The sequence below is a fragment of the Rhinoderma darwinii genome, chromosome 7 (genome assembly GCF_050947455.1).
Source record: "Rhinoderma darwinii isolate aRhiDar2 chromosome 7, aRhiDar2.hap1, whole genome shotgun sequence".
NCBI lineage: Eukaryota > Metazoa > Chordata > Amphibia > Anura > Rhinodermatidae > Rhinoderma > Rhinoderma darwinii.
The window spans coordinates 134069188-134087583 of record NC_134693.1 but is presented as its reverse complement, the minus strand read 5'-3'; the positions used below and the strand labels follow the sequence as shown (position 1 = coordinate 134087583).

Sequence of the window (18396 nt, the reverse complement as noted above, 5' to 3'; positions counted from 1 at the left end):
TGTATATAGGAGCAGTATTATAGTAGTTATATTCTTGTATATAGGGGGCAGTATTATAGTAGTTATATTCTTGTATATAGGGACAGTATTATAGTAGTTATATTCTTGTATATAGGGGGCAGTATTATAGTAGTTATATTCTTGTATATAGGGAGAGTATTATAGTAGTTATATTCTTGTATATAGGAGCAGTATTATAGTAGTTATATTCTTGTATATAGAGGGCAGTATTATAGTAGTTATATTCTTGTATATAGGGGCAGTATTATAGCAGTTATATTCTTGTATATAGGAGCAGTATTATAGTAGATATATTCTTGTATATAGGGGGCAGTATTATAGTAGTTATATTCTTGTATATAGGGGCAGTATTATAGTAGTTATATTCTTGTATACAGGGGGCAGTATTATAGTAGTTATATTCTTGTATATAAGAAGCAGTATTATAGTAGTTATATTCTTGTATATAGGGGCAGTATTATAGTAGTTATATTCTTGTATATAGGGGCAGTATTATAGTAGTTATATACGTGTATATAGTTTAAGGGTAAACACGCTCCTGATTTACAGCACCACACATTTTTTACGGCCATTTTTGGAGCTGTGTTTCTATAGAGTCCATGAAAAAAACGTCTCAAGTATTGACATGTACTTGTTCGCGGCCGTTTTTAAAATAACGACCTGTCGGAACAGAACGACGTTTTTCCCATTGAAATCCATGGGCAGATGTTTGGAGGCGTTCTGCTTCCATTTTTTCGGCCGTATAGGCCCGAAAAACGGCAGGAAATAAGCAGCGTGCACATACCCTTATAGTAGTTATATTCTTGTATATAGGGGGCAGTATTATAGTAGTTATATTCTTGTATATAGGGGGCAGTATTATATTAGTTATATTCTTGTATATAGAGGGCAGTATTATAGTAGTTATATTCTTGTATATAGGGGCAGTATTATAGTAGTTATATTCTTGTATATAGGGGCAGTATTATAGTAGTTATATTCTTGTATATAGGGGGCAGTATTATATTAGTTATATTCTTGTATATAGAGGGCAGTATTATAGTAGTTATATTCTTGTATATAGGGGCAGTATTATAGTAGTTATATTCTTGTATATAGGGAGCAGTATTATAGTAGTTATATTCTTGTATATAGGGAGCAGTATTATAGTAGTTATATTCTTATATATAGGGAGCAGTATTATAGTAGTTATATTCTTGTATATAGGGAGCAGTATTATAGTAGTTATATTCTTGTATATAGGGGTAGTATTATAGTAGTTATATTCTTGTATATAGGGACAGTATTATAGTAGTTATATTCTTGTATATAGGGGGCAGTATTATAGTAGTTATATTCTTGTATATAGGGAGAAGTATTATAGTAGTTATATTCTTGTATATAGGAGCAGTATTATAGTAGTTATATTCTTGTATATAGAGGGCAGTATTATAGTAGTTATATTCTTGTATATAGGGGCAGTATTATAGTAGTTATATTCTTGTATATAGGGGGCAGTATTATATTAGTTATATTCTTGTATATAGAGGGCAGTATTATAGTAGTTATATTCTTGTATATAGGGGGCAGTATTATAGTAGTTATATTCTTGTACATAGGGGCAGTATTATAGTAGTTATATTCTTGTATATAGGGGGCAGTATTATAGTAGTTATATTCTTGTATATAGGGGCAGTAATATAGTAGTTATATTCTTGTATATAGGAGCAGTATTATAGCAGTTATATTCTTGTATATAGGAGTAGTATTATAGCAGTTATATTCTTGTATATATGGGGCAGTATTATAGAAGTTATATTCTTGTATATAGGAGCAGTATTATAGTAGTTATATTCTTGTATATAGGGGGCAGTATTATAGCAGTTATATTCTTGTATATATGGGGCAGTATTATAGCAGTTATATTCTTGTATATATGGGGCAGTATTATAGAAGTTATATTCTTGTATATAGGGGGCAGTATTATAGTATTTATATTCTTGTATATAGGGGGCAGTGATATTATTGTATGTAGGGGGCAGTATTATAGTAGTTATATTCTTGTATATAGGGGCAGTATTATAGCAGTTATATTCTTGTATATAGGAGCAGTATTATAGTAGATATATTCTTGTATATAGGGGGCAGTAGTATAGTAGTTATATTCTTGTATATAGGAGCAGTATTATAGTAGTTATATTCTTGTATATAGGAGCAGTATTATAGTAGTTATATTCTTGTATATAGGGGGCAGTATTATAGTAGTTATATTCTTGTATATAAGAAGCAGTATTACAGTAGTTATATTCTTGTACATAGGGGGCAGTATTATAGTAGTTATATTCTTGTATATAGGGGCAGTATTATAGTAGTTATATACGTGTATATAGTTTAAGGGTAAACACGCTCCTGATTTACAGCACCACACGTTTTTTACGGCCATTTTTGGAGCTGTGTTTCTATAGAGTCCATGAAAAAAACGTCTCAAGTATTGACATGTACTTGTTCGCGGCCGTTTTTAAAATAACGACCTGTCGGAACAGAACGACGTTTTTCCCATTGAAATCCATGGGCAGATGTTTGGAGGCGTTCTGCTTCTATTTTTTCGGCCGTATAGGCCCGAAAAACGGCAGGAAATAAGCAGCGTGCACATACCCTTATAGTAGTTATATTCTTGTATATAGGGGGCAGTATTATAGTAGTTATATTCTTGTATATAGGGGGCAGTATTATATTAGTTATATTCTTGTATATAGAGGGCAGTATTATAGTAGTTATATTCTTGTATATAGGGGCAGTATTATAGTAGTTATATTCTTGTATATAGGGGCAGTATTATAGTAGTTATATTCTTGTATATAGGGGGCAGTATTATATTAGTTATATTCTTGTATATAGAGGGCAGTATTATAGTAGTTATATTCTTGTATATAGGGGTAGTATTATAGTAGTTATATTCTTGTATATAGGGACAGTATTATAGTAGTTATATTCTTGTATATAGGGGGCAGTATTATAGTAGTTATATTCTTGTATATAGGGAGAAGTATTATAGTAGTTATATTCTTGTATATAGGAGCAGTATTAGGGCATGACCACACATGGCGGAATTCCTCCGCAACTGTCCGCATCAATGCCGCACCTAATCCGGGTTGCGGATTACGGCTGCGGATCTGCACAAAATGTGCAGAAAATTGATGCGGACTAGCTGCTGCGGACTGCGGGAAAAGTGCTTCCCTTCTCCCTATCAGTGCAGGATAGAGAGAAGGGACAGCACTTTCCCTAGTGAAAGTAAAAGAAATTCATACTTACCGGCCGTTGTCTTTATGACGCGTCCCTCCTTCGGCATCCAGCCCGACCTCCCTGGATGACGCTCCAGTCCATGTGACCGCTGCAGCCTGTGCTTGGCCTGTGATTGGCTGCAGCCGTCACTTACTCTGAAACGTCATCCTGGGAGGCCGGACTGGAGACAGAAACAGGGAGTTCTCGGTAAGTACGAACTTCATTTTTTTTTACAGATACATGTATATTGAGATCGGTAGTCACTGTCCCGGGTGCAGAAACAGTTACTGCCGATCGCTTAACTCTTTCAGCACCCTGGACAGTGACTATTTACTGACGTCTCCTAGCAACGCTCCCGTCATTACGGGAGCCCCATTGACTTCCTCAGTCTGGCTGTAGACCTAGAAATACATAGGTCCAGCCAGAATGAAGAAATGTCAAGTAAAAAAAGCAAGACGCATCCGCAGCACACATGACATGTGCATGACAGCTGCGGACTTCATTGCGGAACTTTGAATCTCCATTGAAGTCAATGGAGAAATTCCGCCATGAGTCCGCCACTGCTCCGCAACAGACAGAGCATGCTGCGGACACCAAATTCCGCTCCGCAGCCTATGCTCCGCAGCGGAATTGTACGCATCGTGTAAACGAACACTGCGAAATTAAAGTGAAAGTCAATGTAGAAACGGCTCCGCTGCGGATTAACGCTGCGGAGTGTCCGCAGCGGAATTTAAGTGCAATTCCGCCATGTGTGAACCCGCCCTTATAGTAGTTATATTCTTGTATATAGAGGGCAGTATTATAGTAGTTATATTCTTGTATATAGGGGCAGTATTATAGTAGTTATATTCTTGTATATAGGGGGCAGTATTATATTAGTTATATTCTTGTATATAGAGGGCAGTATTATAGTAGTTATATTCTTGTATATAGGGGCAGTATTATAGTAGTTATATTCTTGTATATAGGGAGCAGTATTATAGTAGTTATATTCTTATATATAGGGAGCAGTATTATAGTAGTTATATTCTTGTATATAGGGAGCAGTATTATAGTAGTTATATTCTTGTATATAGGGGTAGTATTATAGTCGTTATATTCTTGTATATAGGGGCAGTATTATAGTAGTTATATTCTTGTATATAGGGGCAGTATTATAGTAGTTATATTCTTGTACATAGGGGGCAGTATTATAGTAGTTATATTCTTGTACATAGGGAGCAGTATTATAGTAGTTATATTCTTGTATATAGGGAGCAGTATTATAGTAGTTATATTCTTGTATATAGGGAGCAGTATTATAGTAGTTATGTTCTTGTATATAGGGGTAGTATTATAGTAGTTATATTCTTGTATATAGGGGCAGTATTATAGTAGTTATATACTTGTATATAGGGGGCAGTATTATAGTAGTTATATTCTTGTATATAGGGACAGTATTATAGTAGTTATATTCTTGTATATAGGGGGCAGTATTATAGTAGTTATATTCTTGTATATAGGGAGAGTATTATAGTAGTTATATTCTTGTATATAGGAGCAGTATTATAGTAGTTATATTCTTGTATATAGAGGGCAGTATTATAGTAGTTATATTCTTGTATATAGGGGCAGTATTATAGTAGTTATATTCTTGTATATAGGGGCAGTATTATAGTAGTTATATTCTTGTATATAGGGGCAGTATTATAGTAGTTATATTCTTGTATATAGGGGCAGTATTATAGTAGTTATATTCTTGTATATAGGGGGCAGTATTACCCTTCAGCAATTTTAAGGTAGATTTTGAACTGCCAGCGTTGTTTCAACACTTTTTTCCCAAGTTTTTTGTCAGCAGATATTGAATCTAATGCATGGACCCCGTTAAAAAAAATGCTCAGTAACGAGTGCCGCTGTTTTTTTCTGCCTCCCATTGATTTCAATGGAAAGTCAGAGGTGGAAACCACTACAAGAAAGAGAATCCCGCTTTTTTTTTTCCCCCCCACGAATGCCCAAAAGCCGCCCGGATAAAAAAAAAAAAACACCAAAAAAAACACTTCTGCCTGCCATTATTATGAATGGGTGTCAGTTTGGGCTGTTTTTTTGGTGCTGAATCCAACGCGGTTTACGAGTCAAAATCAGCGCCTAAAAACTGTGTAAACTGACCCTTATTGTTTAAGAAGGTCTGGTGGTCTGTATTTTTTCTAATTGTTTGCAGAACTGTAGTCAAAATATTTTTTGGCGTATTTTATTTTGTATTATTTATTATCAGACATTTAAAAGCCACAAATGTAAAGTACAAAAGATTTGACTTGTTCTACCACAAAACACCTGCAGATGGCGATATAATACTGGTAATAGTGTCTTGAATACAGGATACACATAGAATGCCTTTTATTGGTTGGGTTAAAAGTAATTATTGGTTAATATATAGTGATATAATTATCTCCATATGTTCTCTGCTCCGCTATATTACAGCTTTTCTGGTACATATAGATTCTGACTCTTTATTACTAAACCAGATAATGGTCATAAATTGCCGTTTAATTCATATAAAGGTCTAATGATTTCTCATTTTGCACTGCCTGGCAATAAGTTATTAGCCTGTGAAGTATTATCCTGTTTGCTGTGTGTGATAAGGGAGTAATCAATTGCTGGTAAGTAGTTCAGACCATATGGCCCTTTATTTCGTGGCACGGGTGTAGGTAAGGTCTGTAGCGCCTGAATCTAGAGCTGGTTTATATAATCTTGACTTGTGCTACATAGAAACCATCATCAAGCAGGTAATCTCGTAAATTTGTATGTTAGAGAAATTAATGCACCAAATTTATTGACAGTCAGAAAACGTAATCTATGGCTGCTATGAGATGTAGATCTGCACCAAAATTTGTGCCATTTGCATGTAATTTTCCTAATAATTCTGGCCTAAATTTTGGATCCGTCGACACCATGGCCACTTTTCTCATCACTTTCCAAATTTGGCCAGCAGTAAGAAAAGTCTAAAAAAAATTACCACAAATTTGTTGCACGTCACCATTCGCGACATAAACTGCACGTAATGGATTGGTGAAAACTATGGGTCCACATTAATCAACAGCTTGCTGATGGTTTCCAGTATGTTGGATTTAAAATTTGCTGATTAGAGCGGCACGGTTAATCAACAGTAGAGCTTCACTTTCCTAGTCTGGATGTTTTGCCGGGTCAGATTACTGATGGGTGCTTGATTACGTAGGCAGATACATATCATAAACCCCAATAAGTTTTGGGCATGTGAACTAAGGATTTCTGGATGCCTCCAATTGCTTACCATAAACCCATGCGATGACCACACACTCCCAGAAAGCCTGCCACAGCAGGGTGATGCCACTCGCAGAATAATAGTCGAAAAGCTGGAAGACATACATCCCACCCTAAAATAAAAAGGAAGTAGTTACCTGAGGCATTGTAGCACCCTTCTATTACACCCCTTATATGAATGACTCACAGGGGGACTAGCTAGGTCCTGGCCAATGATAGACCTAGGTGTGATTTCAGGCGTTGCATCCCCTATAGCTCCATCTAGTATCTATATTGTACTGGACTGAGGGTTTGGTGATCTACTACCACATTCCCCTGGAGACCTTACTGTGCGTCTCAAATCTCCTCACCCTTTATAACAATTAACTCGTTACCAACCACTAGTTTAAAAAGGATCGCTTTTAAGGCTTTATATGTGGCCCAGAGGGTCATGCAGATTGGTTACTGTAGGTTTACGTATTCTTATACCACCTGACATAGATGCAGCCAACACACCTGCGTGGTATCAAACTTCACAATTGTGAAATAGAGAGTGTTAAGTGGTTGCTTGGGGGCGGGCTCTGATCCTGGTCCAGCCTCTGCAGAACTATCAATCTCAGTAGGTGGGTGGGACTTGGGATTACTATCAAATATATGTAATTGTAGGCTGCTATGTGAAGACTCACATGTAGGGCGGCTGTCTGTGTGGCCCATGGAGGACCCAAACCAGAAGAGGGAGCTCTAAGCAATGATTAGATTTTGATTGCCTTCCCAATATCAGTATACAGCATGTCACAAGTTTTATCACTGCATGGAAGGCCCTGGAAGTCTGAGCACGGTTCTTGTTCATTTTGAATTGCAGAGCAGATTTGACCATCTATCTGTTACTTACCTCGGTCACCATGGAGAGGTCAATTATGAAACACATAAGGCAGCAGAGTGCAGCAGTGACCTCCCTGCGCACAAAGCCATTCATTGGTTGTGGAAACAAATCCAGGATCCCGGTAACGAATCCTTCGACCCCCACAAACTGTTCAGAAACAGAACAGAAGAAGAAAGTAAGAAGACAAACAAGATGTATCCCAAGAAGAAGCTGAACATACGAAGGTCATCTGACACCCCTTTGCCCATACCCTGCACACCATTGGCCAACTTGGCTTCCTCCCGTTTTCACCTCCACCTCTGCCCTGTTTGCCTCTGCCCTGAAGGTGCCAGTGTCCAACCCTGTCTCAGGCCCAAGAGGAAGGTGATGACGAGGGGACAGCTGTCCTGTTGGGAGTGGAGGGCAGGTCCTGCTCAGCACTTGGAAATATCACGACAAAAACAAGACATTGCTCCTGGGTGCCAAAATACGACCAGAGCATCCCAATAATAAAAACATATTCAATCAATATCACTATTAACTGGATCGGGGCCGGATTTCCAATCTCATGGCCGTTGACCCCACTAGACAAGGTCAACATAGATATCGTCTACATAAAATGCAATGGTGGCTGCCAAGGATGCTTGACAAGTGCCCATTTTATAATAAACAATTTAAGCCCCAGAGGCTTATATATTTTTTTAATTTTTAAGCAAAAATTTCAAACAAAGGCCCCTTTGTGGGTCAATTCTAATGTTGGTTTTTTCCATAAAAAAAAATTAACTTGAGATGGGAAATCCAGTCCAGAACCATTAAACATTTTAGGATTTTTAAAGACTATGTTTATATGTTACCTTAACTACATCCCTTAAAGACATTACCTAGAATCCCTTGGGATTACCTGACTGTCTAGACCAAGGACCAGGAGCATAAAGAAGAACAGCGCTGCCCAGATCGGAGCGAATGGCATCAAAGTCACAGCCTTTGGATATGCAATAAAGGCCAGTCCGGGACCTAAATAAAACAAGTCAGACAAAGCATCGGGTTATATATCATTATGTACAATGGATAGCGGAGCTCTAACTGTAGAAAATGTCATCTCCCACAATGCACTGCAAGAAAACAGCAGAATCCTCAATCTTGCTTTGATTGTGAATGGAGCATAATCCGTAAAACCAGTATGAGGAAAGCTAATTATTTGTAATGTACATGTATGTAGATTTATTGCAGAAGGCATTGAGATGTTATTACCTGGAGAAGCTGCGTACACAATTCGTCACTGCAGGGGAAATGTGATATTACATGAGCCCATTGAAATGAATGAGTGACCATGTAATACATGGTCGCGCCGAGTCCTCCAGAGGGAAATCCGTTCTTTGCAACAGCTCTCCTCTCTGGTTTATAGAGGGGGTCCCAAACAGGGGACCCTTCTATCTGATGATCATATGCCCTAATAGGGCGTATGGACAGAGGTTGTCCTGATAGGACAGCCCCTTGGATTATGTTCTTATTCTGTACTCACCAGACTCTGCAACCTTTGATATGTCCACTCCCTGCTCTGATGCCATGAACCCCAGGACAGAGAAAACCACAAAACCAGCAAAGAAGCTTGTGGTGCTGTTTATAGCAGCCAGAATATAAGCGTCCCTGCAGGGAGGAACATCAACAACCAACATTACACGAGTATTACTAAAAGAGCAAATCCAGTCAGATAAGAAAATTCCCTACACACTTAAATCCAAAAACTTGTACATAGGGGGCAGTATTATAGTAGTTATATTCTTGTATATAGGGGCAGTATTATAGTAGTTATATTCTTGCATATAGGGGGCAGTATTATAGTAGTTATATTCTTGTATATAGGAGGCAGTATTATAGTAGTTATATTCTTGCATATAGGGGGCAGTATTATAGTAGTTATATTCTTGTATATAGGAGCAGTATTATAGTAGTTATATTCTTGTATATAGGAGCAGTATTATAGTAGTTATATTCTTGTATATAGGGAGCAGTATTATAGTAGTTATATTTTTGTATATAAGGGGGCAGTATTATAGTCGTTATATTCTTGTATATAGGGGCAGTATTATAGTAGTTATATTCCTGTATATAGGGGGCAGTATTATAGTAGTTATATTCCTGTATATAGGAAGCAGTATTATAGTAGTTATATTCTTGTATATAGGAGGCAGTATTATAGTAGTTATATTCTTGTATATAGGGGGCAGTAGTATAGTAGTTCTATTCTTGTATATAGGGAGCAGTATTATAGTAGTTATATTGTATATAGGGGCAGTATTACAGCAGTTATATTCTTGTATATAGGGGTCAGTATTATAGTAGTTATATTCTTGTATATAGGGGTCAGTATTATAGTAGTTATATTCTTGTATATAGGAGCAGTATTATAGTAGTTATATTCTTGTATATAGGGGGCAGTATTATAGTAGTTATATTTTTGTATATAGGGGGCAGTATTATAGTAGTTATATTCTTGTATATAGGGGACAGTATTATAGTAGTTATATTCTTGTACATAGGGGCAGTTTTATGTTAGGCCAGCAGTTGAATGGACCAAAAATGTGCTCCGAGCAGTTGTCGCTTCCCTCACTCCTTGTGGCTTTACATTTCATATCTATAATAAACGTGATGAGCTTCCTCCTCTCTCTGAATCATACATAAGGGATTACGGATATAACACAATAAAGGTCTTCGGGCATCTACAGGAAATGTGTTTGTAAAGGTCATGGTGTCCTGACTCAATGAGAGCCAATGCCATACAAAGAGACATCCAAGAGACTGATGAATGGGGACACGTCACATAAGATATTGTATATAAGAAAACACGGAGGGTGATGTTTCTTCCATATTGTCGGGAATGCTCACCTGTAGCAGTTATTGTGAAATCTGTTGTAGCTGCCCAGGGCTGTTAATGCCCCTAAACCGATAGCGTAGGAGAAGAAGATCTGTGTTCCAGCATCAATCCATACCTGGAGGGAAAAGACAGAGTCTGCAGTGAATCTGGATAAATTGGATCAGACGTGAGCCCGCAGCAGGAGATGGCGTAGACACAAGGTACGCAAGATTTCTCTGCAGTTAAAATACAGTCCATTTGGGTGAGGCATCTCCCGGTCTCAGACACAGGACCGTGGGCACCAAGCAAAGCAGGACCCGTCCAACATTCCATTCTTAGTTTTCCTTGTAATTTCCAAAGTTGCATAAATAAACACAGATATATGAACTTATTCCCAAACGTTTGTACCAGAATAATGCCAGACAATGCCCCAACAACACGGCCAGTCAGTGCCCAAATAATACTACCATAATAGAATTGTATTCTGGGAAGAATTACCTTTACACCAGAGCCTGTACAGTAATATGATATAAAAGAAAAAACGAACTTCTTCCTGCAATATAGGAGCTCAGCTAAGCTGTTTAGGCGTGTGTCTGTCGACTGTTTTCGTTTGCAACTAGCAGAATAGTGAGTGCAGCTCTGGAGTATAATACAGGCAGTAACTCAGGATATGTACAGGATAAGTAATGTATATACACAGTGACTCCACCAGCAGAATAGTGAGTGCAGCTCTGGAGTATAATACAGGATGTAACTCAGGATATGTACAGGATAAGTAATGTATATACACAGTGACTCCACCAGCAGAATAGTGAGTGCAGCTCTGGAGTATAATACAGGATGTAACGCAAGATCAGTACAGGATAAGTAATGTAATGTATGTACACAGTGACTCCACCAGCAGAATAGTGAGTGCAGCTCTGGAGTATAATACAGGATGTAACGCAAGATCAGTACAGGATAAGTAATGTATTGTACACAGTGACTCCACCAGCAGAATAGTGAGTGCAGCTCTGGAGTATAATACAGGATGTAACTCAGTACTAGATATGTAATGTATTTACAAAGTTACCTAATCATTTACATACTTTAGATATTAGTCACAGTGCCCATCTAATTGAAGCTTTAGAATAAAAAGAAAAAAAGAAAAGGGTACTTGAATAATAAGAGATGCTTTACTAATTCAGGTTCTAGGGCTCATTCAGATGAGCGTATACGTAGTCCATTAAAACAACGGCCATCACACGGACTCATGTATTTCAATGGGGCCATTCACACCGCCGTTGTTTCAACGGAGCGTTTGAAGGGTCCATGAAAAGTTAGAACATGTCCTATTTTTTTTGGGCTTCATGCATCCCTCCATAGACTAGTCTCAGGGGGATGCATGATAACGCATTCAACACGGGTGCAGCATGAGTGAACCTCGGACATGAAAAACGGCAATTCCATATCATGGGCGTGCATAACATACGGGCAAGCTATGGGGCCCTTGGAAAGAGGGGGGGGGCCTGCTTTGATTGTGCTCATCCCCCTTTGCTACTGGGTGGTGAGAACCTGTGCAGGAGTTCCCTATAGAGAGGAAGCATAGTAGTGGGTGCGGATGAACCCAAGGGTTATGGTAATGGGTGGATGGAAAACAAATACCAGGCTCTTCTGTCCTGAGTGGCAAGAATTGGCACCATAATAGGGGGCCTTCTATATACTCCACTGTTACCAAGGCCTGTAGGAGGTGGCCAATACTCAATAGATGGCCTGTATATATTCCTGTCTGGAATCTAACAAAGCCTCTTGTTTCTCACCTGCGCTTCAGCAAGCTTAGACCAGTTCGGTTTTAGATAGTAGACGATGCCGTCCAGTGCCCCCGGCAGAGTGACCCCATGAGCCAAGAGGACAATCAGAACCACGTACGGAAAGAGAGCTGTGAAGTAGACCACCTGCAACAGAAGAGCATGAAGTGCTGGTCAGGTATAGATGGAAATGCTCAAGTAGGAGGAATTACGGCTTCCACGGTCCGGTCACCCAGCTTTTCCAGCCTGCTGAATGGCAGGTCTTACCCAACCATGCAACAAAACAGGGAAGAAAGCCGTAATGGTGGCCATATTGGTTGTCACCCAGCTTTCCTAGAAACTTATGACTGAAAAGGACGACTCAATGACATATTTACTGGATGGAGACAAGACGCTGCTGCAGTGAGTGTTAAGTGATCATTGGAGAAAGCAGCATGTCTGCCAGCTATGTGCAGCATATGGCACTGGCATCCCGTGTGCCAAGGAATGAAAGGGCACTGCAAATCGCTGACATAGAAGTTCCCCATCTGGTTGCATGGGTTGTGTAAACGAACACTTCATGGTATACGCAGCAATTGCGTTAGGAGTAATATCCAATTAGGGAAAATTTTTGGGGCCAATATGGGTCGTCACTTTATTACCCCAGTACAGATGACCAATATACCCGCTCAGGATAAGGGTAATGCTGAGTGCATAGACCCTATATGGCGGCACCTAAGTCCCTATAACCGGCCAATAAGCACTGCGTGTACCACCGTATGGTGCCCTTGAAGCATTGTTTCTAAAAGAATATGGTGCCTTACCAAGGCACCATATGGCGGCACACGGAGTGCCGCAGGTCAATAATACAGACCTGTAGGGACTCATGCTTGCCTACTGTCTTGGTCCAAGATCCTTCCTAATGCTGCAATTACACATTGGTACCCATTGCATACCTCCTGGGTGGTTTTGCCCTTTAAATGCCAATTGCTCAAGCTTCATATATATGCTCTCTCTCATGTTTCTCTATGTATTGCCGGTCACCGGTTCTGCATTTGTTTTTAAGCCGCAGTTTTCCTTCTTGCCGCTCTCTACTTGGTCCTTTGATAAGCCCATTAGTATTGGAGGGAGGCTGCAGAGATTACACTGTGACGCTGCCTGATTAATCCCCCCCGTCCTGTGCAATCAGCCGTGCGAGAAGGAGAAGTGGAAGACTCGTGACCCACATGACAATCAGCGCTGGGAGCTGCGAATCTTCCCCTCCGGGCGATGCGGAAACCGTAAGGGTGGGGGGTCTCCATTATTGTGCGATTGCTTATCGGGCCGCACCTGCCATAATGATAAGGTGAACAACCGCTATCGCTAAAAAACAGCGGACGGGTTCAGTATATTCTGAGCAGCAAAAATATCCATGAAATAAAATCATAATAAAGCGACCATTCTGATATTTTGTCATTATTGGGTTAATAGGACATCATTATACAAAATTTCAGACACCAAAAAAAAAATTGCTGTAAAAATGCTACAGTAATAGTATTAATAATTAGTTCTGCAACTTTCTTATATGCTTTTCATTTTATTTTCATACCATTTTTAAGATCTATTCTTGCTGTCAGGGAACGAATACTTTATTTACATCTACTGATTTAAAGCCAGTTCTGATCATGTTCAGCTGACACAGATACGCTGTAACAAATTATGCACCTGTGTCATGATAAAGACAGCAGAGCGTTTGTTACAATTGTATTCAGTCAGAGATAAACACCCTGGACTTCAGGTTGATATATTTCACCTACACCGATACATTGCAGCAAACTATCAGGACAGGAGAGAGATGTTTGCTGCAGATGTGTTTAGCTCAGAGGATTTTCTAGACTGGATACAATTGTGACAAACTCATCTGTAGTAATATTGGGTCTGTGCTTGCTGTCAGTGAACATCCAGAGGATGAAAACCTGCAGAGATCTTGAAAATGGTGAGAAAGTGAATCACAAACATAAAGTTGCCTATTTACATTATTTTACTCACTTCTATATTGACCCCCCAGTCGGTAGTTTACACAGTGAGAATGTATGTAGTAAGAGGCATCTCTGTGATCGTCAGCTTCTTACCTTTCCTGTTGATTTTACTCCCTTCCAGATGCAGAAATAGACAATGATCCAGGTGGCCAAAAGGCAAAGTATCATCTGCCAGTTTAACTGCCCCGGCTCATCGAGACCACTGGAGATCTGAAGCACCTTATTCCTGCCAAAGAGACCAGCGTGTAGTACTGATGAGTGAGGAGTTGCAGGATTACTCCTGTAATACTGGTTATACAGAGGTAGCAGAGCCGAATTACTTTTTTTTGTTTGGGGCTGCACCCATAAAACTGAGTTAAAAGGAGCACAACAAGCAAAATGGTTACCCTGGTTATACCTGGGAGGAGTGACTTGACAAGGACTCAAACACCTAAATATTCCAATGTCATAATACTGCCCCCTATATACAAGAATATAACTACTATAATACTGCTCCCTATATACAAGAATATAACTACTATAATACTGCCCCCTATATACAAGAATATAACTACTATAATACTGCCCCCTATATACAAGAATATAACTACTATAATACTGCCCCTATATACAAGAATATAACTACTATAATACTGCCCCCTATGTACAAGAATATAACTACTATAATACTGCCCCCTATGTACAAGAATATAACTACTATAATACTGCCCCTATATACAAGAATATAACTACTATAATACTGCTCCATATGTACAAGAATATAACTACTATAATACTGCTCCCTATATACAAGAATATAACTACTATAATACTGCTCCCTATATACAAGAATATAACTACTATAATACTAACCCTATATACAAGAATATAACTACTATAATACTGCCCTCTATATACAAGAATATAACTACTATAATACTGACCCTATATACAAGACTATAACTACAATAATACTGCCTCCTATATACAAGACTATGAATACTATAATACAGCTCCTATATAAAAGAATATAACTACTATAATACTAAGCCCTATATACAAGAATATAACTACTATAATACTGCCCCCTATATACAAGAATATAACTACTATAATACTGCCCCCTATATACAAGAATATAACTACTATAATACTGCCCCCTATATACAATAATATAACTACTATAATACTGCCCCCTATATACAAGAATATAACTACTATAATACTGACCCTATATACAAGACTATAACTACAATAATACTGCCTCCTATATACAAGACTATGAATACTATAATACAGCTCCTATATAAAAGAATATAACTACTATAATACTGCCCCCTATATACAAGAATATAACTACTATAATACTGCCCCCTATATACAAGAATATAACTACTATAATACTGCCCCCTATATACAAGAATATAACTACTATAATACTGCCCCCTATATACAAGAATATAACTACTATAATACTGCCCTCTATATACAAGAATATAACTACTATAATACTGACCCTATATACAAGACTATAACTACAATAATACTGCCTCCTATATACAAGACTATGAATACTATAATACAGCTCCTATATAAAAGAATATAACTACTATAATACTGCCCCCTATATACAAGAATATAACTACTATAATACTGCCCCCTATATACAAGAATATAACTACTATAATACTGCCCCCTATATACAAGAATATAACTACTATAATACTGCTCCTATATACAAGGATATAACTACTATAATACTGCCACCTATATACACAAGAATATAACTACTATAATACTGCCCCTATATACAAGAATATAACTACTATAATACTGCCCCCTATATACAAGAATATAACTACTATAATACTGCTCCTATATACAAGAATATAACTACTATAATACTGCCCCCTATAGAAGAATATAGCAGCAATTTGAACAAGAAGAAGAATGGTCACATTTGTTAGGAGCACTCGTGTATTTTCGCTGCATACTTACTCCCAGAACTCTATGATAGGAGAGCGTTTGTTCAGGAGAGCGTCACAGCTGATGTTGTACACGACGCTGGAATTGGTGCCATTTGTTGTAGTCTCATTGGAGCAGTGATCTACAAGGAAGACTTCAGTACACTCCTTCGTATTCCATGGGTTCCCACAGGTGGCCCAGGGCAAGGTGTTGGTGAAGGAGTGTACCAGATAGTAGAGGCCCCAGACCAGGATCATAATGTAATAGGTGTTACAGAAGAACACTATCACCATGGATGCAAAACCAAGACCTGCAGACAGAAGACAACATTAGATACTTCACCATTTAAAAACTATCCAGACAAAAACATGGGCGGAACTAAGAGGGTGGCCGGTATAGCAGCTCCTATGGGGTTAAGTCTCTAAGGGGGCCCATCACCAAATAATGATAAGCCTTTCATGTCGTGATTGAGCAGGGGCCCAGACGTGGCAATAACGGATGATTACCAGAGGTTAGAGAAACCTACGTCTTCTAGTTAAAAAAGGGTCTTCTTCATGAGACTACCCCTTTAAGAGTACCGTATCAATATACAAAATCTTTAGCAGAGACACACAGAGAAGTTGCTTCTTGGGACTGACCACCTGACCAGAGATAAGACCTCCAGGTTTGAAGACACTTGATCCCAGGCTGCAGCTTCCTCCCTAAGGCGCACAGCTCTCTCCAAGGCGAAGGGGGTTCTGTAGGTACCGCCGTTTTTGTTTGCCTAATATATATAAAAATATAGATGACAGGTCCCCTTTAAATGTAGATTCTCTCCAGATTTCGGGTTACCTTTAAAAAGCGGAGCGATGTTCCACGCTGCGATTCCTCCCTGCTTCATGAACTGACCCAAAGCGATTTCCAAAAAGAACACCGGAATACCTCCCACGAAGACGATCAGCAAGTAAGGAATAAGAAACACACCTGTGAACACAATGTATATGAAGTCAGGGTTTACCAGGGGGCAGGACCCTTCTAGACACCACCCAAGCGCTCCGTCAGGAGTCATCCTACAAAATAAACGTATTACAAAATTTTTGGAAAAATACAAAAACTCTGATCGTGGCCGATTAGCACACGTTATCCATGCTCCAAACATTTCAATTCAAAATCGTGTGTAATTATATGCCCTGCCCCAAAACGGCATAGAAACCATGACGTGTTAGAAATTGGCAGTGAAATTTGCGGCTTCTCGTCACTTGCCAAATAATTGAGGTCTCCAAGAAGCGGTGGTCTACTCCTCAGTAATTAGAAGTAAACAAAAAACCTGACATGAAAAAAAAAAAAAAGTAAACATTTTGGCGCAAATCTACACCTGCTCATAACACATCATAAAAAGTGGCAAATAAAAATTGCGCCACCTATGCAACATTTTTCTTATCACTGCAAAAAAAACACGGAAGGTGCATTTATTGCCAACTACCCCCGACAATCTAATTGGTGCACAATATGCCCTTATTAATAAAAAGGTGGGCCTTTGGGTCCATAAATTTGCTTGGACTCTGTACAGATGTAGCCAAGTTGATCTTGACTGATAACTTTCTGCAGCGTGATATCACACAACAAAAGCCATTGAAAAAGTCACGTTAAAGATTCTGGACGTTGTGTATTTAATGCGTTAAAAGTCAAGATAAAGATGGCTACATCTTTGTTTGTTTAAAAGGAAAAAGAAAAAAAGTTTCATTCAATATTACCAAATCGAAGGCTCCGTAATTCCTGCTAATCTGGGAAAATATAATCTCCCTGCCAGATTAGCGGGAATTATCAACCATTAAATTTGACTGTATTCGTGAGACACTTTGTTGGGCGGACATCTCGTCATACACGCCCGGAGGAGGAAGCTACGCGGAGCTCTGCATGAGGGATCGGCGTCCGTATACGTAGAAGGGACTATTCCGTTATAAGAACGTGTTGTAGTAGATGTAGAATTCTTCCCTCCCTGTGATAGTCATCGGTTTCCTTCACCTTACAGCGATATTGCCTCAACAAATGACATTTTTCCGTCGGACCCGCACCTATCTCTAGAATGGGGGCCCCTAAACCCCGTTCTTCCTTTCTCTGTTCCCGCTAGCACTTGTGATTTCCAGCCATGTAAGAAGAAAGGAGCGCAGGTTGTTGAGCTACGCGGTTTCCAGAACTCCCACAGAAGTAAATGGCAGTTATGGAAACAGCGGAGCTCAGCGGGCTGCGCTGTTTTCTTCTTACATGGTCGGAAACCACAAGTGGCAGCAAGAACGGTGTTTAGTGGGGCCCCCGTTCTAGAGATAGGTGCATCTATCTGACATTTGTGACATATCCTGTGGCTAGGCCATAAACATCCCCAATGGGAAAACCCCTTTAATGGATTCCATTGGGTTTCCGACATGGTTTCCATCA

The 18396-nt window shown here is 39.0% G+C and overlaps 1 protein-coding gene across 1 annotated transcript in view; it reads right to left on the bottom strand.

Annotated features, from left to right (window-relative positions):
• The window catches only part of LOC142656805 (sodium- and chloride-dependent creatine transporter 1-like), a 62359-nt gene that overhangs the window by 20035 nt on the left and 23928 nt on the right, over positions 1-18396 (bottom strand). The window contains exons 3-11 of the mRNA XM_075831720.1: positions 16813-16944; positions 16015-16291; positions 14131-14263; positions 12053-12187; positions 10286-10389; positions 8922-9046; positions 8301-8413; positions 7430-7567; positions 6569-6671 (exon numbers count right to left, since the gene is read on the bottom strand). Coding sequence (XP_075687835.1) covers positions 6569-6671; positions 7430-7567; positions 8301-8413; positions 8922-9046; positions 10286-10389; positions 12053-12187; positions 14131-14263; positions 16015-16291; positions 16813-16944 — 1260 coding nt within the window. The remainder of the gene's footprint in view (positions 1-6568; positions 6672-7429; positions 7568-8300; positions 8414-8921; positions 9047-10285; positions 10390-12052; positions 12188-14130; positions 14264-16014; positions 16292-16812; positions 16945-18396) is intronic.